Source organism: Misgurnus anguillicaudatus, chromosome 14 (assembly GCF_027580225.2).
Source record: "Misgurnus anguillicaudatus chromosome 14, ASM2758022v2, whole genome shotgun sequence".
In the NCBI taxonomy this organism is placed as follows: Eukaryota; Metazoa; Chordata; class Actinopteri; order Cypriniformes; family Cobitidae; genus Misgurnus; species Misgurnus anguillicaudatus.
The window spans coordinates 32,382,133-32,409,565 of record NC_073350.2 but is presented as its reverse complement, the minus strand read 5'-3'; the positions used below and the strand labels follow the sequence as shown (position 1 = coordinate 32,409,565).

Genomic DNA, 27,433 nt, shown 5'->3' with positions numbered 1-27,433 from the left:
AGTAAAAACTTAAATAAAAAGGTGAGTGGTGCTGCTAGCTAGAGGACTTGTCTTGTGCAAAAGTGTTACGGGGTCACCTTAAAAATCATTACAGCAAGTAGACGGTTGCTCCATCAATGTCCGTGTAATAAAATACAAAGACATTTGATGGATTGTTTATGCACAGGAAACAGCTAATAAAGTTTGTTAAGAATTCATGAGTTTATGCAATGCGTTTTCTCTCGGTTTCAACAAGGATATAAAAAATAGCTGGTTTGAGAGTGCCAGCTGGTTTCACATGAGATAGTCGTTTTTAAACCCAAAATTAGGTTATAGTTTCCCAAAAAGGGTGGGGCGAAAAGGCACCGTGGTTCCTGAAACAACACTGAGTTGACAAGTTGTTGCATTTAGATTTAAAATACTGCAATGAAGTATTTACAGATATGCTTTAGATGTTATTATGTGTCATGCAAACTCTTTCAGCAGCCCGTCATTCGGTTTGAATCAGTACAGTGGAATGCATGGAATTAAAGACGACGCGTTCATGACCAAACAAGCAAAAATCAGATTGATCATAATGGTGGATTTCGGGGCATTGAACCGGTTGGATGGGATTACATATACAGATCTTGAAGTATAACCTTTCAACAGCAGAGGTCTCTATGCGCTCGTGTCTTGAGGTGATGTGCACTGAAACCGGATCTCAAGCTTTTGTTGAAACCTCATCTTTTCTATAGAAGTAGTTTTGGTCTTTCAAAGAGCACCGAAGGGCAAACGCTGTATTGTCAGCACATAAATGTCACCTTCTCAAGAATGATGACTCGCACAGGCATATAAACACTGCGGCGGGCAGGTGATTCAATGCAAACATAACAAAACAAACAACTTTGTAGGTTTGTTCTCAAATTAGTAAATAGGACACCAGTGACTCGCAATGCATTATCCATCAGCAACAAGAAAATTGATATAAAACCTAAAATCTACCTTTATATCATTTTTGAGATTTTTAACAGGTTGGTAGGTATAACACACAATATAACAACACACGTCTAGTGGGATTTTTGTATTGAAATGTGAGAAAGTGATATAAATATAATGACAGTGTCTTTTCTCTCAGATGTTACAAAAGCTTTTCTCTCAGATGAAACTTTATACCGGCCTTTCATATGACACGTCCATGTGTAGTTGGTGAGGGTAATATGACACCATTGCTTTTTTCACAAATATCAAAGTACATACAGCCGCAAATTAAAAATGAAGAGCTCACTTACCTTAATTATCATTTCTAAATGTATTGTGTCCATATCAGTCCAGTTTTGGTTAAAATCCAATAAAAGCAAACCTCAGGAGTGCCTAAAGTCACCCACCAGCAATGTAAAAGATTAAGTACATGCAAAGACAAATGAAAGATGTGACTTCAAATCAGGTTTGGTACCCTGGACAACAAAACCAGCCAAAAGGGTTAATTTTGTTATCATCCAAGATGATAAAAAATCTGGAATCTGAGGGTGCAATAAAATCGAAATATTGAGAAAGTCGCTTTTAAAGTTGTCCAAATGAAGTCTTTGTCAACACATATTACTAACGAAAAATTAATTTATGATATATGTGTATATATGTGGGTTAGATAATTTACAAAATATAAAAAATTATGAAAAAATCGAAAAAAATTCATAATTTGAAATATGAAAAATTATGGAACATGGTCTTTACTTAATATCCTAATGATTTTATTGGCATAAAAACTCATACAATGTATTTGTTGGCTATTGCTACAAATGAAGAGTTTGGTTCCAAAACGCGATTTTAAAAAAATGGTAAATTAGTTAACGCCAAAATCAGTATTTTATCTGGTCAGTATTAAAAAGTAAATTCTTAATTTTACACAAAATCCAATATCCGCTGTGTTATTCTGTCATCGTTTCTCTCTTTTTTACCAAAACGCGATAAACGCCAGTCCTCCTTTTCTGCAGAATGCAATAAATCCGCTTAACCAATCACAGCGCACCATTCCACGCATTGTAAACATTAATGGCGGCGCTTTGAAAACACACAGAATCCTAGTTTTCCTCATCTACTTTGTACTTCATGATTTAACGAACAAACAAAAAATAATACTTTTGATAGCATTAATAAACCTGTGGTGGTTTTCTGTGATGGGGAAGAAATGTAAGCCATAAAAATCTAATAATTTATGCGAGAGTAACTCAGGAAATGCTGGCTGTTGCTTGTTCTCACACGAAAAGTTTCTGTTATACTAACACATTGACCTCAGGGGATCTTATAAAAAAACTTTCCATTATTTTACTCAAAGTCAACAAAAATCGAGCACGACCAAAACATTTTGCCATTAATGTTTATTTTTTTATCAGTGTATACCACTAGTCAACTAAATGAATATAACATGGCAAAGATGAATGCACATTTATATATTGATTCAATAGATTTGTAGCATTAAAAAACACTTGTCATGGATTTATTGCATTTTGCGGAAAAATAATCAGTTTTTATAATAAATCTTTGAAAATCAAATTTTGGATTTGAATTTTTAATGTTATTATAACCTAAAGATGCTATGTGAAAATTTGTAAAAGAAAAGGTTTTCATCTTGTCACTTTCTTGGTATAAAAAACAACATTTTTACCCAAATTAGTCAAAATAGATTTGTGTTTTGGAAACAAACTCTTCATATATACCCATGCTACTTATGACTGGTTTTGTGGTCTAGGGTCACATATTTATTTTTGAATGAGTCCTAAAATATGTTGAAACATTAGCATTGTGTTGTTTCAAAAACAAATATGAACTTGCTTTCTTTGCAGTATGCAAGATCTGAAAATATTGCATCTTTTTTGTTATTGCGGCCATTTGTACTCATTTCAGTTTTTAGTAAATAAATGCAAATAAAAACATTATTAGAAATCTGGAAGAAATGTTGTCGGTAGTTGACATCAACGAAACAAAAATGCTAATTTTTAAATGCATACCTTTGAAGAGCACGAATTATCTGATTCACTGTTGTACATTTCCTTTGTTGTGTAAGTGACTATTAGTACTAAAACGTAAATCTCTTTTCTTAGCCTACAACAAACACACGGATTGTAGGCAACAGTTTGCTTCCTGGAATTGGTGATGTAGACAAGACCGACATTATCATAATTCCTCCCGCTCGGACTCACAGCCTGGAAGTTAAACCCTGTTAGCATTGCATTTCAAACATGCTAAGGAGCGTCGGGCCAATCACAACGTACAGATTAGCTGGCCATTCAGGGACACAGGTGATGTCACAAATCATTATGTTTCAGAAATCTGAAGCTACAAAAATTTACGATATGTAGAAAATAATGTGTTGCGAACACATTGTATTATAGACAGTTTCATCAGGCACACATGCAGTGACGCGATAAGCGTCTGAACTTTACTTCTGTTTTTTGTTAATTTAATGGTGTGACTAGTTGTTGAAACTGAATTCTTAAACAAATACCTCGTCGAAAATAACAAATGTTTTGGGTTCCTATGTAATCTATGTGTTGTTTATTTTGCTCGTTATATAAATAAACAACTTTAAAAGAACTTTGTTGTTATTTATTCTTCGCAGAGTTTACCGGAAGTTACGTGATGACCACGAAAGCCGCTTGTTTATGTTGTTACTGCCGAAACCGAATGAAATAGGTGCTCTCTAAATAGTAAATTTACAAAAACAAAAAATCCTGAAGTGGTCCTTTAATATTTTCAGAAGCTGTATATAGTACACACATGCCCTCATCATGAGTACACTTTATATTTATGACAAAATACACCTGGAATACAGCGGGTTGGCAGCATTACAGTAGCTTTCATTTAATAACAAAATACACAAGCCATAAAAATGTACAGCTCCCTAGTGTTGCATTGAGCCGTGTTCAACATACTTTAGCTTGATGCAGCAATGTGATATAAAATGCAAGGAAAATCAATTCTCATTTCTCTACACTGAAGGATCGAGTGCCAAAGACAAATACGTTGTTTTCAGACTGAGAGAGGGATTTGTCACTGGCTGGTTGTGTCTACTGATGGATCATCAAATAATGCCATCATGTACCGTCTAGGTTAACTATAGACTCGATATAGTCTGGCTATGAGTAACCCAATTCTAGCCAAAATAAACTTGAATTTGTAGTTTTTGCAAAAATAACTTGTGAGATGTCTGATATCACATCATGTAAGCAAAGTCAACAGTGATTACAAGGTCTTAGGCGTCATTTATTTAAGGCTATGAGTAGACGTCTATAAAATTTAACTTACAGCCCAAATTTTAGCCTAGATGACTTTTGGACAGGTATTAAATGCAAAATTGCTTGCTGTATAAAAGCCATTTGGGAAAAACATAGAAAACTGAGAAAAGATTGTAAAGAATGTGACGTTAACTTATTAAAGGATTTAATAAGGATTTAATAGTCCATTTTCTTAAAAAAAAATCCAGATAATTTACTCACCACCATGTCATCCTAAATGTTAATGTCTTTCTTTGTTCAGTCGACAAGAAATTGTGTTTTTTGAGGAAAACATTCCAGGATTTTTCTCATTTTATTGTACTTTAATGGACACCAACACATAACAGTTTTAATGCAGTTTAAAACTGCAGTTTCAATGGACTCTAAACAATCCCAAACAAGGCATAAGGGTCTTATCTAGCTAAACGATTGTCAATTTTTGACAAGAAAAATAAAAAAGATGCACTTTTGAACCACAAGTTCTCGTCTATCTCATCAAGAGGTCACGGATGACGTTTGCGAAACTATGTCCGTGTATACAAGTGTGGAGAAAGAGGACCGTTCCGACATTGTTGTATGTCGAATGATACCAATTAATGTCTTTGTGTCAGTTTATTGTTTAAAATGGTCCGCAAATGTGCGACTATTATATATATAACATGTGACCTTTCTACGTCACCACGCAATTACGTGAAGTCGCGTTGGCACGTCACACGACCGGAGATATACGAGAAGTTGTGGTTTAGAAGTGCATATTTTTTCATTTTCTTGTCAAAAATGACAATCGTTTCGCTAGATAAGACCCTTAATGCCTCGTTTGAGATCATTTAGAGTCCTTTTAAACTGCATTAAAACTGTTAAGTGTTGGGGTCCATTAAAGTCCATTAAAATGAGAAAAATCCTGGAATGTTTTCCTCAAAAAACATAATTTCTTATCGATTGAACAAAGAAAGACATAAACATTTTGGATGACACGGTGGTGAGTAAATTATCTGGATTTTTTTTTTAAGAAAATGGACTAATTCTTTAACCGGTCACATTGAACAAGGGTCCAAAAATGAACCTGCCAATGGGAAAAAATGTGTTACTGTGTTTTAATGCGGCAGGGCTGTCTTTCCAGAAAACCACTTAATGTAAATTTCCACAGACCAACTTTGTTGAATATTCTGAAATGTTTTCTTTATCTCGAATTCGATTAATTTATTCAACAATAAAGAGTTCATTTTGGACCCTGCATTACATTATTAACTTATTAACTTGAGTTGATTAAACACAATAAAGAGTCACAAATGGGTTTTTGGGTTTGGCATTTTTTAATTGAACATTTAAAACATTTTGTCCATGAACCTCTAGCAGAAAGAGCTTACCAGAGCGCATTTACACAACAATGAAACAAAGCAGCTTCCATCCAAACACTCGAGTCCTCATCATCATTTTATCCATCAACAATCCTCAATAATGTGTGACTAAATATCTTAAAAATCCCATCACCACCACCTCACAATAATAATAATAATAATAATCTGACTGCTTCACGTAACACAAGAAGCAACCCTGTGTGCTACAGACCTCACTGAGGTCCCGACTGAAACACTGCCTTGACCCTTAAACACCACAAATAACAAAACACGCAGATACATCATAACCAAACAGAAGTGGAACAGTTCATGTCCAGAAAAAATCTGAATTTGATTTGAAGTGAAAAATGATTTTCCCCACCAGGATGCATCGCTCCATTGGCAGAAACAAGAAAATGGGAAAGACTCGTGAAACTCGAGAGATTCGTGAAAGTCTGGCCAAAACGGATAACCAAGCTTACAAAATATCAATTAGTGTTCATACTCACTGGAATCGAGGACCATTTACATATGCATTCGGAGACATAAATAAAGTATTCCCATTTAAAACTATGTTTATTTATATATATATGCACTGTAAAATAGCATTGATTTTTAAAAACTGGGCTCAGTATTTACAAGGAAATTAAAATTTTATTTCAAAACTAATCTAACACTTTTTTTTACAGAAGAATGGATGCACCGTTTTTTGATGGAAATGTCACGTCGCACAACTATCACCTGATGAGATGTGTTAAGGTTAACCGGTTTAACTCAGGGTCCTCATGAAACGTCCAAATAGCGGCAGAAAACCCTGAACACTGGAATGTTTTAGAGAGCAGAATGAATAAATAAAAGAAATGAGGGATGCATTTATTGAAGATGAAGCTATCACCCTCCATATATAAAAATACACAAAGCCACGACCCTTTAACATAGCAGCGGATACATTAGTGGCATACGAGTAACTTCCGCACTGCCCTGATTGTTGTAGGAAATAAAGCCAAGCCAAGTCAGGGAGTCATCAATGTCGACAAACCTAACGGCACACACAATCACACACAAAAACACAACGTAAGTACTAAGACGACTGATAGTTTGGGGTTCGATTACTGCAGGACACCTGCAAAGTCAAACACGTCACATTTAACGTGATCTAAGAAACACAATATCCCCATCATCATTCATGCAGCTAACAGGAGAAAAGCAATTGGTACCGCACCACCTCATTGGTCTCAAGGGTTAACCCGTGTCAAAATATCAGGCAGGGTAGCAGTAAAACGCACAACACACTCCACAAAAACGCCAAAGCTATTTGCACAAAATGAAACGGCAAAACACATTTTATATTTCGGATAAGCTCTTTCCCAGAGCCTTGAAAGTCGGAGCGTTTGAACGCGGCAGGGGCTCAGGGGATATAAACCGGGGTATTGTGTGCAAGCAGCTCGGAAATCTTGGGCAAGCAAGAAGGCCATGGCAAGATTACAAATGACCAGTGACACTAAAATGTACCAAACGCCCATAGGCACGTCTCTCGGAAAAGTGCAAGGCCCTTCATTTTATTTCCCACTCCAGGCATTCACAGAGCCCAACAAGACATCCATCAGCGTGATAACTTCATTTTATACCCCTCCACTCTCTCTCAAGAACCTTTAAATAAGCTAAAAGAATTAAGTTTATCATAGTTTTCCTAGTTGTGCCGACTCAGTTCCTATAAACGAACGGTGTTGATTCGCAAGGGCTGCACATTTTTTCCGTTAGCGTGACTTTGACCGGGGCTGAAGTACGGAAAGAGTTTGGCTTGAAACTTCTCGCGGTATGTGTAAAGCCAAGACATGTCGTCAGCGTTGTAGAAAACCAGCAAACCTTTGGGGTAGTCCAGGTAGACGCCCACCTTCTCGAGTTTGCTCTTGACGTTGAGGCGCGTCCAGGGCTCGGTGCAAGCGCTGTACTGATTCCCGTCGTGCATGACGATGCAGTAGAAGCCTCGGCCGGGTTGGATTTGAATGCTTCCCTTGCGGTTGACCGTCTCGTTGGCCAAGCCGATCATCCATTGGGTTTTTTCAGACACCATTACTTCCCAGTAGTGAATGCCTCCGGAGAAGCCTTCGGCCCCGAGGACGGAGACCTCTACGTCGAAACGGCGAGGCGAATCCTGGAGCGGCTGCGGATGAAGGTTTCCGTAAGCGACTATGGTGCAGTCGTCTGACAGTATGAGCCTCTGATGGGCTGTGATGGGGTCCATGGTTAAAGCAGCAGGCACTGTGAAGACAAATGTGATGAAAATCAGTACATCCGTCAGACGACCGTTAAATGGCACCAATGCATTATTGAATACTTAATTCTAGTTTTACAGTTAGTTCATCTTGTATAACTGCAGGGTTAAAGCCATGTTTTCTCCAAATTATTACATTTTAAATTAACTTCATAGAGCCACAAAGCCCACAGACCAAACCAAAGAACAAAGGCACTTTTCATGCAAATTTCAGAATAATTACAAAAAAGAAATTTTAATAATACATACATGAATAATATATTATACTAAAAAATGCATTTTTATCTCTATAGCGCTTTTTGAAATGTGCAATTTTGTAAATTATATATAAATAATACATATAAATAATATATACTATTAAAAAAATTATAATTTAATTCTATAGGGCTTTTCGCAATGTGCATTGCTGAAAAACAATAATTTTTTTATTTTGTAAATGTTATATCAAAACAATAATAAAAAAAATGATATAACCAATAATTAAAGACCTGTGAAAATATGCAAAAATGACATATAAATATAATAGCAATAAATACTATGGCAAGAGTGAACATTAATTTTTTTAATAATACATATAAATAATATTTAATATTAAAAATAATAATTTTATTTCTATAGGGCTTTTCGCAATGTGCATTGCTGCAAATACTATGACAAGAGTGAACATGATTTTTTTAAAAAATACATAAGAATAATATATACTATTAAAAACATTCTATAGGGCTTTTCGCAATGTGCATTGCTGCAAAACATTTTTTTTTTGTAAATTTGATATTAAAACAATAATAAAAAAAGATATATATATAACCAATAATTAAAGACCTTTGAAAATATGCAAAAATGACATATAAATATAATAGCAATAAATACTATGGCAAGAGTGAACATTAATTTTTTTAATAATACATATAAATAATATTTAATATTAAAAATAATAATTTTATTTCTATAGGGCTTTTCGCAATGTGCATTGCTGCAAATACTATGACAAGAGTGAACATGATTTTTTTAAAAAATACATAAGAATAATATATACTATTAAAAACATTCTATAGGGCTTTTCGCAATGTGCATTGCTGCAAAACATTTTTTTTTGTAAATTTGATATTAAAACAATAATAAAAAAAGATATATATATAACCAATAATTAAAGACCTTTGAAAATATGCAAAAATGACATATAAATATAATAGCAATAAATACTATGGCAAGAGTGAACATTAATTTTTTTAATAATACATATAAATAATATTTAATATTAAAAATAATAATTTTATTTCTATAGGGCTTTTCGCAATGTGCATTGCTGCAAATACTATGACAAGAGTGAACATGATTTTTTTAAAAAATACATAAGAATAATATATACTATTAAAAACATTCTATAGGGCTTTTCGCAATGTGCATTGCTGCAAAACATTTTTTTTTTGTAAATTTGATATTAAAACAATAATAAAAAAAGATATATATATAACCAATAATTAAAGACCTTTGAAAATATGCAAAAATGTCATATAAATTTTATAGCAATAAATACTATGGCAAGAGTGAACATTATTTTTTTTAATAATAAATATAAATAATATTTAATATTAAAAAATAATAATTTTATTTCTATAGGGCTTTTCGCAATGTGCATTGCTGCAAATACTATGAAAAGAGTGAACATGATTTTTTTTTAAATACATATAAATAATATATACTATTAAAAAAATTCTATAGGGCTTTTCGCAATGTGCATTGCTGCAAAACATTTTTTTTTTGTAAATTTGATATTAAAACAATAATAAAAAAAGATATATATAACCAATAATTAAAGACCTTTGAAAATATGCAAAAATGACATATAAATATCATAGCAATAAATACTATGGCAAGAGTGAACATTAATTTTTTTAATAATACATAAAAATAATATTTAATATTAAAAATAATAATTTTATTTCTATAGGGCTTTTCGCAATGTGCATTGCTGCAAATACTATGACAAGAGTGAACATGATTTTTTTAAAAAATACATAAGAATAATATATACTATTAAAAAAATTCTATAGGGCTTTTTACAATGTGCATTGCTGCAAAACATTTTTTTTTTGTAAATTTGATATTAAAACAATAATAAAAAAAGATATATATAACCAATAATTAAAGACCTTTGAAAATATGCAAAAATGACATATAAATATCATAGCAATAAATATTATGGCAAGAGTGAACATGAATTTTTTTAACAATACATATAAATAATATTTAATATTAAAAAATAATAATTTTATTTCTATAGGGCTTTTCGCAATGTGCATTGCTGCAAATACTATGACAAGACTGAACATGATTTTTTTTTAAATACATATAAATAATATATACTATTAAAAAAATTCTATAGGGCTTTTCGCAATGTGCATTGCTGCAAAACATTTATTTTGTAAATTTGATATTAAAACAATAATAAAAAAAGATATATATAACCAATAATTAAAGACCTTTGAAAATATTTAAAAATGTCATATAAATATTATAGCAATAAATACTATGGCAAGAGTTAACATAATTTATTTTAGTAACACATATAAATAATATGTAATATTTAAAAAAACTAATTTTATTTTTATACGGCTTTTCGCAATGTGCATTGCTGCAAAACATTTATTTTTTATTTTGTAAATTATATATTAATACAATATTAAAAAATGTATATAACAAATAGCAAAAGACCTGTGAAAATGTTCAAAAATGTTATATAAATGTCATAGCAATAAATACTATGGCAAAGAGGGATGAAGTCAAAGGTGCTAAAACCATTATGGTTTTGGCCAGGTTTATTTGTTTGAACAAAGCCAGCTGTACAAGTCATTCAGTTGCTATAATATACATTAAAGACATGAATTTCCACATCACATGACCACATTACAAGCTCAAGCATGTCATCAGAGTATGTTTAAACCCATCATGTGTCATTTACTCATCCCATTGTGACCTCTTTATTATCTCCTGTTCTTTTAATACCTCCACCAATAAGAAAAGTGTCAGAATGACTGATTGTAATAGCAGGTGAAAGGGGCGGGTAGGTCCTAGAGGAGTCATTCCTGTCAATCACATGTGCTGACACAGCTTCTACCTGACCTGGTGCAACAACACTCCCCTGTAGCTTACAGGGGGAACTAATTCCAGATGAACAAACACACTCCCTCAATTTCAAACACTGAATCAGCATATGTGAACATACTGTGTGCAGATCCCCCCAGTACATATATCACATCTGAGCCACCCCAACCTCATGTAGCTACATATAAATAGCACAAAGTGTAAAAATTGTGCAATACATATGATACGCCAGTCTTTCCCAATCACTTAAACGGTGCATCTTTTTTTCTCAATTTTTTGTTTTTAAACAATTTTCGCTTGGGTTTAGGGTTAGATTTCAGATTTGCTTAAGGAGGTTATTTAATATACAGGTTTCTCCATGTTTTTGACTAGCCATGGTCACATGGAGATGGTGTTAGAATTGGCATTTGGGTTAGGATGTCATTTTTAAATAACAAAAAGTTGTTCTAACTCTAAACCCAAGCAACAACGTTGAAAAAAATGCAAAAAACGGAGAAACCAATAAATAAAACGACAAAAAAGATGCGCTGTTTAAGTGAATGACAAGGACCGGCGTATCACACGCACGCCAAAGTGGAATTTGGCCTATGTATTGCACAATTTTCACACTTTGTGCTATTTATACGCAACTCCGTAAGACTGGGTTGCCCCCAACCCTTTACTACATCTATCTTTCCATTTGATTTTGCCGTTAGGTTGACAAGCACGTTTTTCACTTTTTAAAGGGGTGGTTCAATGGTATTCATGCATTCTGACTTTTACAACATTTTACTCATGCTAAACGTAGGCAAAGTGTCAAAAAGCAGTTGGGCGTGTTGCAGAGTATTTCTCTGCCGAATGCACTTTGCCAGGGTTCGTACAAGTTTCGGAAAGTTTTTTCGATTACGGGTCCAGCTGACGTTTCAGGGGTTTCTATACGTATCACTTCTTTTCATGGGCACTTCACCCGGAAAACCTCGCCCACACGTCAATCATTGGGAGACGACTTGCAAACATCACAACACACGACACAGTTTGTTTAATTTGAAAACTCAAAAATGGCATGAATGAAGAAGATGCTTTGATGGATGTAAGGAGAAGAAAGCCAGTCTTATGAAAACAATAGATATAGTTTATTATATGGGGTAGCAGCGGAGTTTTGCGTGTGTGTTTGATGCGCTGGATTTCATTAAAAAGTCCAAACTGGGTCATGAGTTGCATGCGGTAAGTAAGACTTCTGTCTTAAATTGGAAATAGGCGCGTGCATATTATATAAATGACACAAACATGCAGTGAATTATAAGTTAAACATTGTTGTAAAGTTTTGCATGACTCGTACTCGCTCCTCCCGCGGTAGTAACTCCTCCTTCATCATTTTTTCGTACGTTATCGGAAAGAATCGGTAACGCTAATCTTTCTTTTATAAATCTGATTAAACTAAAGACTCTTCAGAGATATAAAGGATGTAATACTACTCCATAGGTACTCCAGATTAACATCAGAAATGCATAAACAGCATGTGTTATGTGAGCTTTAACTATTTACCTCATTATCAGTGAGTTTTACAGCAATCCATATTTCCGCTATTATCCACTAGGTGGTGCTCTTACACAACTTATAAAACACTGAAGCATACACTGATAAAAAAACAGTAAAAACTGTGTGTATGTTTTGATCATCACTCTTAATCCGATCTCTAACAAAAGCCCTTTACAATTATCTCAGGTTTTGCTTAAAATATGGCATTTTTTAAGAATATTTGATAGGTGATAAAAAGAACAAATGAAAATGAAACTTCTCTGTTCTTTCATTTAATATATTGTATGTTTAAAGAAGAACATTTTCTGGAAGGCATTTTTGTGAACATCATAAAAAATGGTGGTGCTGACTGATAACTTTTTTTTAAAACGCTGGGGGGGTAAAATATGTTTTAATAAAATTATTATTATTTATGCATTTTTATTTGAGCTCAAAGCATATTGGACCCCACACCCCCATTGTGAACTCTGGTGTACCCCTAAGGGGACTCCAGGTTGGGAACCACTGTCCTAGACTTTACCTTCATAGCAACAGTCTCCAATTACATTGATGTGGGAGATGGATGTGTTTGTGATGGGTAGTGAAACTTTAATATTGTGCTTAACCACATAAAGAAAGTCATGTGGGTCTGGAAAGACACATTTTTGAGTACACTAACCATTTAAAAGGTATCAAGAAACAAGACAGCAGAAATGATCTCAGGTCTGTGGAGTCCTGTTCGTTGTCTTTTAGTGCAGCAGACAAGTATTGAGTACTTTGCCAAAAAAAGGATAAATAAAACAGCATCCATCAACCGCTGCCTGGCTGACCATGCCTACAGCACAATCTGCATTTGCCATTATGGCGCCAGCTTGCTGTGAGTTCAGCGGCTTGCAACCGTGCCAATGGAAGAAACCCAGAGCTGAGGCAAACCCTGGCCACAGGACAATTTTTCCATGCGAGCCATAAACCATTGGGCCTGTGTTTTATGCAGTCAAAAACTATAGACGTCCAGCTGATTCGGTCTGCTTGGTAAACCAACACCTCATGATGCTTTATATCCCATGATACATTACTAAAACGTTTAGCTGTAATGAACTGCACGAACAATACCAAACTTGATGATGAACGATGGGAGAAAATGAAGCAGAGACGACTCTGGGTATTGAATGTTAACCTGCAGCAATCATTTATCAGACACGACGTGCATTATTTTACATTGCACACACATCTGGAAGTCATTTTGCAGGGTTGTTTATGAAATTAAAGTCTTTTTGCCTCAATTTCCTTTCTTGTTTAGAGTTATTATTGGACATTAAGAGTAAAACAATGCTGGCTTGTTTTCCTATGCTCAATGGATAGGAATGCTTGTCAGGCTGTTGAAATTAGCTAAATATTTTTATCATTGCTATTTATAACCTCTGCCAGAAGCCGTTCTGTCCAAAGGATAGGATGTTGACATTTCCACTCTTTGATATTGGCAGTTTGCTTCAGGTAACCTATAAATAATTTAACCTCAGTCGCCTTCGATCCGTCTCTCCTTCTCTCTCTTTTACAGAATTACAAACACCAATAATACATTTTGTATTCACAAAGAGGCAATGTTGCTCAATTATGACTAGTGAATATAATCATTTTAAAGTTATAAGACACTATAAGTGCAGAATAAAGGCGAGTACAGAGGCAGATTTGTGCTGGAGTCGCTTCATTTGAGACAGTCAGGGAGGAAGAGACCCCTGCTTATTTCTGTCTGTGTAAGGACGCTGGTAAATTGGAGAATTGATTGAGAGAGCCTGCTGCCTTATTTTAAATAATGGGCTGCCTCAGGTGGTTACTGCGGGGGAATACAGATGGAGGCAGTTGTCGCTGCGGTGCTGCCATTAAAATGGGCCGCTTGTGCTCGGCTCGATCAAATGCATATCATCTCATCCACGGGGTTGCAAACATGGGGGCTGTGTTTATGTTCCCTGAATCCTTGTTAATTGGATTTACTAATCATGCAAACAAATTTGTAATATTGAAGTAATGATTATTAGAAACAACTAATTACTACAAACAGATCGATGAGACCAAAAATTATTAGCACCTTTAAAAAAAAACGTGAGTTGAGATTTCCTTCATATCAGCATAAGATGTACATTACAACTAGGGATGCACTGTTACAAATATTTTGTGCCGATTTGATATTCGATTACTTACATCTACCGATTCTGATAGTTGATGCAGAGCATACAATCTGCAATTCTGTTGTCACTGTCATCCATTTAGTGTTGGGCGAGATGCCCCATTTTGAGATCGTTCTATAGTCAGCCTGTGAGATCGCTGATACTGAGATTTTTCTGATACACGATAATATCGGGGGTGGGGGGTGGTTAGTAGTTTACTCATTTATTTATTTATTTTTACTCATTTATGACAAGTCACTTGATTGATGGACAAAAAAGAAGCAAGGGCAACACAGTCTCTTAAACTGATGTCATTAATAGGAGCGCGGAAAAGCCCAGGCGCTCCAAAATTTCCTGGGTGCCGGGAGCGGGAACAAAACACTCACTGGTTTTAACCATAGACTGTAAAAAAATATGGACATAGTGTCCATGACGTCACCCATCGGTTTGTGAAGATCATTGTTGAAGCTTAAAGTAGGCGTTGCCTGCCGTCGCCATCTTGGCCGTGCGTCACCGCGAATCACTCGCGGATAACCGAAAATGGGTAAAGAGGCATGAAATGGGCAACCCCCCCCCCCCCTCACAGTTGTCACGAAGGGCAAAATAAGCTATACAGACCAAAAACACTTTTTGAACCAGGCTGTAAACATATAATTTTCTACTGTAAAGTTGGGCATTTTAACATGGAGGTCTATGGGAATTGACTCCCTTTTGGAGCCTCTAGCGGCCAGTCGATGAATTGCAGTTTAAGTCCATTCCGTATTGGCTTCATCAGAGAGATCGAAAGGTTGCCCCTTGGTTTTAACCCTCTGCATGCTAACAACCTCTCTAGTACAAGGAAATGTCAGAGCCACGCGTATTACAAGCTCATGTGGGAGGAAGAGTCTGAATCATGCGCATTACAGAAGCGAGTGCGAATCCACGAGGGTAACAAGCTCTCACTCGCAAAATGAAACCCACAAACCCTCTCATGCGAGGAAAAGCACGCAATGCACATGTTAATGTAAAACTACGATGATAATAACAAGTATCACCAACTATCGTCATGAAAGCAGGCTATTGCCGAATATGTCTGATGATCGTCGATACACGATACTATCGTCTATCGGCACAACCCCACATCCAATTCAAAATAATCGCACGGCATGAGTTCTTATGCACTTTTTGATTCCCAGTATATAATCTGCCCTGATCTCAGCCTATAAAAAACCATCCAATTTCCGGTGGTGGGAAAAATGGTTTTATCTGCTGTTATATCGGTGCAACCCTAATTACAACATACATACAAAACAATTTCAATTAGGCCTGCATGGTAAAATAAAATTTAAAAAATGCAAATTTAAACTCTGCTTATTTAGCGTAACAGTGGCCGAAGGCATACAAAGTAGTTTCACAATGTAGTTTTACAAAAAAATGTTCAGCATGTTAATGGGACTACTGCAGATGTGCACATTGCAGAGTCGGTGTTGAAACGATAAATTGTGCAGCCCATTACAACAACATACAATTTGCTAAACAGCACTTATGCACTAGATTCAGAAACTTACAAGAATTGTAAAAAAAAAAAAAAACAAAACAAAAAACACAGACAAGTAAAATTGTGTCAGAGGTATTTTCTTGTATTTGCAGTAGAGATGCATCAATATTACCACGTTTTCCAATGATGGAGATAGCCGATTATTCATACTGATATCTGCCGATATCGATAGTTTGGTGGTTATATTAACTTGAGCTCAAATTCATAGCATTCACACGTTGATTGGTCATGACTATCGGCTGTCGATAGCGTCAAAAACTGATTTTATCGATACAGATTATTGCCCGATATATCGGTAAATCTCTAGTTGGCAGTTTTCTCATGCATACAATCTGGATCATCTTCTACAGAGTAAAGTTCACACTTTGGACAGTAACAATAGTTTTGAAAATTGTATAGAGAATAGCAAAGTCTATTATTTTCATAATCGATTAAACGGGTGATTACTTTTTCGATTAATCGACTAATCTGATAAAATATAAGTTAAATATTTACTTAATTAGAAGTTTTTACATATTATAGCTAAATAAGACAACAAATAAGGGTATTCACGTGTAAAAGTGTCCTTTTAAAAGTGCAAAAGCCACACATTACTACAGAATTGTACTAATATAATATTTTTGATTTAGATATTTTAAGCCTCAAATCAAAAAGATTTTTTGTGCTTTTAAATCGATCGTAAAACATCTTTAAATGTCAAAATATCAATTAACAAAATGAATTAAGTCATTAGGGACGTGCTGAGAACTTTGCCACAGATTAATAAACTAATTTTAATCTTCAGCTTTAGACCTTGATGAATATTAAGATTATTTGTTATTAACAAAATAAATAAGCCATTATGATATGAAAGTGGTGATATACATGCGTTGTTGAAGTAATAAAAACCTGGATGTCCCCCTTACTTTAAAACAGATGCTTGTGGTTCATTACTATTTTCATGAAAACCCAACAACAATTAAACAAATACAAAATCACTTATATTAAAGGAAATTAAACCTTTATAAATCAGCATTCGTTTGCGTTTTTGTTTCCGTGCTTTTAACCAAGCTGGTCGGCTGGTCAGAAGATCGCCTGAATAAACGTGCAACTCGCTGCTTTAGTTTTATCAATGAAAGGCTAAAATTAGCGCTATACACCGTGTGTTCGCGCCAGAAGTCAGAAAAGACGTAAAACACTGTGTTCAGTACCTCAGATTGTGCACAGGTCGCGCTGTATGAAGAAACAGCACCTGACACGTGTGCATGTTGGCCGAAGGTGGTGCGGGAGCATGTGACGTCACAGACCAACTAATCGATAATAACATTTGATTTTTATCGATTAGTTGTTGCAGCTCTACCGAAGTCTATACCACAATTATAACAAAGAAGACAGAGAAACAATACTGTTTTTTTTTCCCCGTAAAGCAAGAGCATGTCGTCTACATCCATCCTCAATACTGTAACACTGCAGCGCACATGCTTAAATTTAACATAACATTATTGTTATCGCCTATTGCCTTTATAGTTATCGTTCACAGTGTGAATGACCTTGTAATTCCTGCGTGATTCTGGTACATTACCTGGCGAGATATCCTGAAAAAGAGACTTCCAAATGGTATATTGCAGTGGGCCCATATATTTGGATGTAGGGAAGTCTTCATACGTCAAATTCGTTTCATGGATCTTCCCTTTGATTCTGTCAGAGACACAAGACAATAACTGCATTATTTCAATTCAACATGCAACCAAACCCCAGCCATCGAGTCTTCCTCACACAGCAGACTTTTGTTACACTGGTTTTAGATGTTAAGGTCTTTTCTACAGCACGTTGCTCCTGCAAAGTCAAATGGCTCAAATTTGCGAGGTCAATCTGAGCAGCACTGTGTATCGCTTTCATTAGTTCAACCCCAACATTAATCACTCTGTTCACATCCCATTGTACTCCACCAACTCATTCCTTTCACATCTTTTTCCAAATTCCCAAACAAAAAAGGGTGAGTGGGGGTTAGCAACTGCTATTTAATTGCTTCCCGTCTATTCAGTCTCATATTGGTGGCTTACGCCAAATTTTAAATATTTACACTGATTAAAACCACATGAATCATCCTAGCCCCTAACTAACCTATAGTCTGTTAAACCTCACTCCTCTGACCGGGCGCCCTTCACATATAGGCAAATGGTCACATACCGGCCGAATGCTAGATAATCAAATAACCTGACTTGCCTTGTTAGTTTCCACCAGCAATACCCTCCACGAATGACTTGCTCCCTGACCAGCATTTACAGAAAAAAAGACAAAGCATTTTAGACCACACAATCTCAATCTACCATTAACACACGCTCATCCATCCCTCTCTGGACCGCACGCCCTCCTCAGTACCTGTCAGAAGTGAAAGCTATTCCTTCCAAGAACTCGTGACGGCTGGTTTCGCCAAGTCGCTCCTGTAGGATCTGGATTCCTTCCTTGACGTCACGGAGCTGCTGGCTGTAGCGCTGGATCTTGTGCTCGATGTCGGAAAGGGTGCGAGCCGTATCCGCCTCCAGTTCCTCAAGCATGCTCTTCTGTCGTTCCCGGAGGAAACGATGCAGCCGCTCGAACGCGTCGCCGATTGTGGCACGAAGGCTCTTTGCTGATGACTATAAAGTAGAAAAGAAGAAGGTTTATAAAGACTTTACTTTGTTAGATGAAACAATATCAAAGAAATGACATAGGGAAAAGGCATGATGTTTTCGCTAGCATGAAGTAAATGACCCCAATTAAGAGAAAACGCTTCCCCGCCAATGACGAGTTTTTACAGCGATCCATTTTTCCGCTATTATGCACCAGGTGGTGCTCCTACCCACCTTAATAAAACACTGCAGCATTCCTTTAGGCCAAGCAATAAAAACTCTGCTCTGTTCTTTTATTTGATATGTTGTGACCATGTTGTCAATCAGGAATTTTGTCTAATGCCCTCAGGACCACGCTACCTTGCCCCCCCCCCAAGGAAAACTAACAGATACACAAATTCTTTTATTGCTTCTGCTATTAGATTTTTAAATACTGATTCCTTATTATTATTATTTTTTGTATATATGGATGTGTATGTATATGTTATATGTATATATAGATATACTCTGGACAGCGACGACTGGGTGCCAGCCATCCCAAACCTTGTATTACTATTTATTTAGTATTTATTGTACTATTGTCTATTTAGTATTATGATCTTGAGCATTGGTTGCTGCTTAGTCAGTATTGTGGCCGCTGTATTTGTAGCTTGTTGTTTTGTTTTTTATTCCCTTCTATGCAAAATTATGTCACTGACAGTGTTTCTCTGTTTGTGTGTATGCTTAATTAAGTGTTGTCTTGTCTTGTTGATAAATAAAGTTGTTTGAAGTTGAAGTATGTTTTTATATTTAAAGAATAATATTTTCTGAAATGTTGTCTTGTTTTCAGTACAAATATCTAAACATTCTTAAATTAAGATGTATTTTCTTAATGAGTGAAATACAAAAAATACGTTTAGTGTTTTTTTTTTAGGTTTCAACATAAAATGTAAGTGAATTTGTGCTCAAAACTAGCAAAAAATCTGCCAAGGGGGTAAGAAAATTATTTTAGATTTTTTTAGCTTGTTTTAAGCACAAATTCACTTAAATGTTCATTTTTTTGTCTATAAAATAGACAATAGACTTCTTATGTCATATTGTTCATCAAGAAAATGCATCTCAATTTAAAATATTTTAGATATTTGTACTGTAAAACAAGACAAAAATAATAATTAAGAAAGTCATTATTTGCAGTGTAAAAGCTTTTTTAAAACATTGAGGTTATATTACATGATATTTATATCTATTTTTGTCTATTTATGGCAACATAATTTCAGATGGCTGACACATATGGTGTTGAAGGAAAACACCACCGTTTTTCAATATTTTACTATGTTATTACCACAATTTAGACAAATGAATACATCCCTATCTTTTTTCAATGCCTGCACTTAATCTGTGTACAGTGCGTCGTGAATGTGTTAGCATTTAGCCTAGCCCCATTTATTCCTTAGGATCCAAACAGGGATGAATTTAGAAGCCACCAAACACTTCCATGTTTTCCCTATTTAAAGACCTAAAGATTTAAAGACATTAGACAAGTATGGCGCACAAAATAAAACGTGGGATTTTTTAAGCAAAAAAAGGAGAACTATATTGTATTGCGAAAGAGCACTTAGTTTGCAGCACTTTGACCTCAGCGCGCAGTAACATCATCACTCCTGACTACTCCCCCTCTCGCTCAAACTTCCATCAATATTACTGCGCCCAAGGTCAAAGTGCTGCAAAATAAGTGCTCTTCCGCCATACAATATAGTTCAAAATTTGTATACGCTTAAAAAATCTCTACATTTTATTTTGTGTCACCATACTTACTCGTGTAACTACTCATGTAACAGTCTTTAAATAGTGAAAACATGGAAGTGTTTGGTGGCTTCTAAATTCATCCCTGTTTGGATCCTAAGGAATGAATGGGGCTAGGCTAAATGCTAACATATTCACGACGTGCTGTGCAAAGATTAAGTGCATGCATTGAAAAAAGATAGGGATGTATTAATTTGTCTAAGTTGAGGTAAGAACATGGTAAAATATTGAAAAACAGTGGTGTTTTCCTTTAAACCAAATACATCTGGAATTATTAAATGTTTAATAATTATTATCTTCTGGTTTAAAAGCACAAAAATAATATTTATTTTAATTTTAAATGTATCAGCTATTAATGTCTGAAAACAAACTGAAAACAACACATCACTGGAGATGCAGCGATGTTGACATGAACACTGTAACAGTCATTGAAAATGACATTAGGTCGCCCCTCCATCACACTTTGGGGTGAGCGTAGGATAGACTTTATAAAAAGGACACGATTGTACATGCAGACGGGAAGATGAGCGCTACAATTGAACATGTAGATGGGCAGATGAGCGCTATGAAAAACAAGAGTCAAGAGGGAACAAAAAGAAGTATTGAGAAACTAGCTAATAAATCTGTTCAACGACCGAAAAGAAGAAAAAGTCAAAGAGAGATAAAATGTTGATCAAAGATGTTATTCAATCAGATGCAGTTGACACATCAAATATGTGAAACATCAACGTCAAATTGCAGGAGGAGAGAAGTTGCTTGACTGATGGCCATCCATACAAACAAAAAACTAGGAGTTTCACGCCCCTGGTAAAAATATCTTCAGTGTAAGAGCGAGCATATTAACAAATCAAATAAGGACTTGCTCTATTTCCGTCGTTCCTGAGGGAAATGTGATTTCCTAGTCACTGGCAAGATGAAATCGTATTAAGATCATGTCTTTTTGCAGTAGGAGGACTGATTTCATTTGCATAGGCTGAGTCAGCCCACCTGGTGGCGACTGATGGATTTTCACAACTAAGCGAAGTTGAAATGATGTTGGTCTCTTAAAACTGCTCTCCCCACGGGCCGTGCTGTCTAGGATAAAGTCTATTTAAAGCCGGTAAACACGTCCCATGAGTCTCACGTCTCGGCCTTCCAGCAGTCTGCTCACTATAACGTCTGCTAATCAGGCGCATCTCTCCTTGAGGTCTTCCATTCAGATTTGACATCGGTACTTTAGATGAGAGGGTCTGTCTACAGGCCAATCACTGAGATGAATCTAGAGCATTCTAGCGGCAAGGGTACCACAAATTTACTCAAGGTAAACATGACAGACAAACAATGCTCCCTCCTGGCCAATGGCCCTTCAATATAAGGCTGTGTGCGCACGACAACAATGTAGTAAAAAACAGAGACATTTTGACTTCCAACAAAAAAACTCACTACACTCAATAGGGCTGGGCGGTTTATATAGTTACCGTGAAATAAAATGTCAACCGAAACTATTTTTTATTCTGGTTATACCACAAAATGTAAGTGGGCGTGGCTAAATCTGCACTCATGAGTTTTAGCCTGACTATTTCAAAGAAAAACTTGAAATAATCCACACATAACAAAGGAACGCCAGTCATTCCACCGCAAGTCTCTTTCTCTCGCTCTCCATACAGTGAAATATTTTGTTATCGTACAATAAAATGACTCATTTCGTGAAATAGATGTAGGCAAACTGCTAAAAGATCTGCCTTTACACATTTCCACGAAGATGACTAAAAACACTGTATAATGCGTGCCAGGCCAGTAGATGCAGGTGAGGTTACTTAAAGAAACACTACATGCCTCCACACATACACATTCTTCTACAGAGCGGTAAAATAAAACAAATCAAGACACCAAAACCATTGAGCAATTTTGTTTAGATGGGCAATGAGGTAGGATTAAAAAATGCGCCAACATTTTGTAAAATTTGTTAAGCAGCGTTAATAAACTCAATATCTTGAGCAGCACAAACACAGTCCTGTAGGTTGCCATTGTTGTTTTGGTTATACTAGCGCATGCCTATAGACTTTCATCGAGCACATGTGCGATGTCGTGATAAGTGTCTGGTCCGAACTTTACTTCCTGTTTGTTTAATGGTCTGACTAGTTGCTGAAACTGAACTCTTAAACAAACACCTCGTCGAAAATAACAAATGTTTTGGGTTCCTATGTAATCTACGTAGGGCTGCACGATTAATCGTTTTTAAACCGAAATCGCGATGTGAATGGATGCGATTTTCGAATCGCAAGAGCTGCAATTATTTCGATTCAAAACTATCAAATATAACAATCATCTAGTACGCAGTTTTTGACAGTTCGCTTCATGCGCATTTGACGTTTGATGCAGTTTAAACCAATAGAGTGCATTAACACTGAGGTGCTGACTACACGTCATTTGGAAAACATGAGCGAGCAGCAGTTCAACTCCTCAACAAAGTGTACGGCCATATGATTTCCGCGATGCGGAAAACACGGACAGAATCGCGAAATGCATACAAATGGAATTAACTGCACAACGCGGAATGTCATGAAGTTGGCAGATTTTGGATTCAGTCATTTTAAAAACCCATTATAACTCATAAACCGGCAAATGAAAGGACAGAAATGCGTGAAAACATTTCCCTTTTGTGTAATGTTGGACTTAAAGAAAGGTGTATATACGTCCGTTTCTCATCATGCATCACAAACAATGACAAACGCCTCATCAGACTATAAGCAGGTTTCATTAAAGCCCGGAACACAGCAGACGAAAGAGGTACATTATACTTTCTTGCACGCGCACATCTGCGCCGCTTTGAATATTTACAGGCACGAGGGTTCATGAAGCGCGCACACAGAGAGCAGTCAGCACACGCGTGATCACTAAACTTAAGTTTTCTTTCTTGTCTAAGTGAACATAAACAGCTGGATGTTTATCAGTATATTGAAGCAGAGTCTTGTGTCTTAAAGTGACAGTAACCTTGTGCTTTCTGTGTCAGAAATGTTTATTACACACCAAAAACTAAAATCACTCCTTACTCTTAACTGAACAAGCTTCTGCAGCTCCACATTTAAAATCCTACAGTGAGGACTGTGCAGTGTTTTATTTGTATTTTTTGCTTATGTTAAATCATAGATTCTAATAACTAATATATTTACATTTATTACAGATGCTTGAAAAGTAAAACAAGATGAATATAGTCTTATGATTAAAAGAAAAAACTAAACATTTGCTTGTCAGAAGCATTGTTGAAGTGACAGCCAAAATACATTGGCCTATATGTTATTTTAAATAAAACTGTATTTTTTTATGTTCTTAGATTTAAAAAAAAAGTTTGTCTGCAGAAGAGCAAAGTCCTGCAGACAACTTGGCACAATGTTTAAGAGGTTTTAAATAAACAGTAGCACAGCATCTTTCTTTGGTGCTATTAAAACCACCACAACAAACCTGGATGTAGCTCTTTTATTATATCGTCGCTGCCTGATGAAACTCACGTATGTCCAAAACGGTAACTTTTCAGAAAGTGAAAAAAACACCGTATATCAAAAGCAGTTGAATGTAGCGTTGTCATACTTGGTACGGCATATTTACATGTAACCATATTCTTGCCAGTGTCATGATATAATCCACATTTGACCAAAATTGAGTTTAAATGGACATGCGTGCATATTTTACAGTAACTTTGATCGATACGCGTTCTTCCGATCATTAATTAGAATGGCCAAGTCGCGTTTCGTATTGACAGATGAATACGCTCAGTTAATTAAATAGCCTACGTCTTGGTTAAATACGCTTACTTTATTTAATATTAATTATAAGTGTATTAAATGTCTCTTGCAAACCATTAAGGGACAATGAATCAATACACTGACATGGTAATGCTACACAACAGGGGCGTCAGTTTGTGTTGAAAAGTGGTGGGGACAAAAGATCTTATAAAAACATTACTGCAGGACGGGAAAAATATTGAATAACGCGCATCAAAAATGGGCATAGCGTAGGCCAGTCAACAACAAGAAAATACTCAGCATAAATTTATAAAACCTCAACAATGTCGAATGCACACATCACACATGTAACAGTCCCTGCAACACCAGCTCAACCGAACAATGCCAAAGCACCATACCGTAGAAAACAGCAGCGCGTTTAATAAATGATTACAATGAATTTCATTACATATGTACAAGAAAACACACCGTAAGCATACAACACAACATATGTGACACTAGACCACAAAACCAGTCTTAAGCATCGCTTGATTTTTCAGAACATTTTAACCAAATGCTTTCAAAAAGTGGTGGGGACATCCCCAGCGTAAATATCACCAATGCTAGACAGATACTTTGTTTGCACAGTCCTACCGTAATTAAGTAACTCATAGATGTTAGTCTGGCGTCCGGGGGAAACGTTTACCTCGAAGGAAAGTCATTGTCATGTTTATTCGGCTATATCCAGTGCTGAGGTTCGATGAAACTTTAAGAGACCGGCGAGATGCTTCACAGGCGGAAAATATGCGGCGTGATTGACAGCTTGACACCAAACGGGTACGTGAAAATCAGATGACATGATTTCACAAGTTTTCATTGGCTATTTAGGTATGTGACGCATACTGTATATGGAAATGAACCTGGACATTCAATCTGTCAAAAAATCTCAAAATCGGCAAAATGAACATACGTGAGTTTCATCGGACAGCGACGATATACACTAATGAATCGCACTTTAAATCGCAATTTTGATCAGAAAAATCGCAATTAGATTTTTTCTCCGAATCGTGCAGCCCTAAATCTACGTGTTGTTTATTTTGCTTGTTATATAAATAAACTACTTAAAAAAATATGTGTTATTTATTCTTACCAGAGTTTACCGGAAGTTACGTGATGACCACGAAAGCCGCGTGTTTATGTTGTTACTGCTGAAACCGTCTATAGACTGAATTGAACATGACAATCACCTTTATCATAGATTCACATTTACGTTCTTTACACAAAAACGACAAGGCATCATTTTAAAAACTTGTAACCAGTCTTATAATTTTGCATTTTCAGAACCACAAAATGCTATTGTCGTGTAAACAAACAAACCACATAAAAATACTAACTTTATTTTATATAGTGCCTTTAAAGTAGCTTCTCAAGGCAAAGACATAAGAACAATAAAAAACTTTTCCATTATGAAATTGTAAATGGCCTCTACATCTGTGGGATTTATCTGCTTGTTTACCCACCAGATAAAAATTCAGATTGCTTAAAGCCAAAGAAAAAGTTTAATACTTACAAATGACTTGGACCAATAAGGAGCATAAGAATTAGTAAAAGAAATTATAATACTTTGAGAAAATAACTTTAACATCAATCAGGAAATTGAATTTATATTATAAAAAGTTTGCCAGGTCTGCAAAAGTCAAAAGCAAGTCGACTCTATTGGCATTTTTGAGTTAAAGGTGAGCCTGCTTCATTGCTGTATTCAGTTTACTCAATAAATCTGCTTCACGAAAGGTCGCGTTGTGACAGCTCTTTTGAGACGGTGAATCTGAAATAACTGTCTGCCCCCTTATCTCTGCTGGTAGCTGTGGGGTGCATGAGGCATTTCACATCGATGGCTCTGAATGTCAATGTCAAACGCTTGGCTCTCCGTAAGCATCTAAAGGCACTGCATCAATAAAGTCAGACAGGATACGATTGGCTGGTCAATGTCAACATCTACGTTCCCCGTGAAAAAATGATGGTCGTTGCAGCCGGGAAATGAACTGAAAGATACCCAAAGTTTAATCAGCTTTCTAGATAAACACGGCCATTAGATCAATGAGACGAAACCATGGTGTGCAATGAAATCACTGGAATCCAAGTCTAAAGTTTAACTGACTTGCTTCTGCAATGGAAAAGCTGTTTTTAGGTCAAAGCTGTCATGACATGGTGGTGTCCCTCAGTGTTACTTGTTACATTATCCAAAACAAAATGTATTTTATAAATCTTTTATACAATTATGATGCATTATAACCTCATTAATGCTTTTAAAATTAGGCAGTCATCCTACAGGACAACTTAAGTGAACCGCAAAAAGGTAAAATGTGAGTAAATAAAAAAAAACTTCAAACAATAAAACATATGAGGAGCTTAGACGCGAAAGTTGCCAAATGGGATATCTGTCAAAAAAAAAGAGATAATGATATCAACCCTATACTCTTGGCATGTAATATACGTTTATCAAATACTTTCGCTTCAAAATGCTTGCATGCACTTAGAGGGCTTTGCAGCAAAAAACAGTCAAATTTGTAAATACCAATGAAATGACTAAAGTGACATTCACAAAGTGAAAAGGCGGCATTTTAGTTACTGACTTATAACCTTTTCATTGCCATTAAAGTAAAATAACTGAACCTAAACATAAGTCTCATTTATGAATACGTTTGATTTTTTAAGTCTAAAAATAAATTTAAACATGTCAGATGCACTTGGAGGGTTTTGCATCTAAACTCTTTATATATTTACACTTATGCATTCATATACATTTAAGCGTAACACTATAAAATGACTATATAATTTGTTTCAAAGCACTAACTAATGACAAATAATAGGCTCACAGTGACAGGAAACACTTCCAATCCCAAAGTCTAATATCCCAAACATGCATAAGGATGCTGGAGATAAAGCTGTGCTATTGACTTTAGTGTCACTCTCCCCTGATTAAAACAAGGTGTTAAGATTAAAGAGCTGCTCAATAAACCAATTTGCTTACTGGAATTTCAATGACAACTGAAAAGAGACCAAGCTAGATAGAGAGAGAAAGAAATAAGCAGGGGACAGAGTGAAAGAGTTGCCATGAATCTGTAATGGCCCCGTTGGGCAGTCTGAGCCGTTTGTCAGCTGCATTTCAATTTTCACACGGCCTGATTCCAGGTCTGCCTTAATAGAGTCC

General features: G+C 35.8%; 1 protein-coding gene across 3 annotated transcripts in view; it reads right to left on the bottom strand.

The window, feature by feature from the left end:
• Window positions 1–5,526: 5,526 nt before the first annotated feature.
• LOC129427480 (E3 ubiquitin-protein ligase TRIM62) overlaps window positions 5,527–27,433 on the bottom strand; it is a 57,718-nt gene continuing 35,811 nt past the window's right edge. For 2 of the 3 annotated variants that reach the window (XM_055183990.2, XM_055183988.2), the window contains exons 4-7: window positions 18,510–18,766; window positions 18,354–18,398; window positions 17,710–17,825; window positions 5,527–7,831 (exon numbers count right to left, since the gene is read on the bottom strand). In XM_055183990.2, the coding sequence (XP_055039965.1) occupies window positions 7,281–7,831; window positions 17,710–17,825; window positions 18,354–18,398; window positions 18,510–18,766 (969 nt within the window). In that variant the 3' untranslated portion in view covers window positions 5,527–7,280. The remainder of the gene's footprint in view (window positions 7,832–17,709; window positions 17,826–18,353; window positions 18,399–18,509; window positions 18,767–27,433) is intronic. The other variant, XM_055183991.2, reaches the window with a different exon arrangement.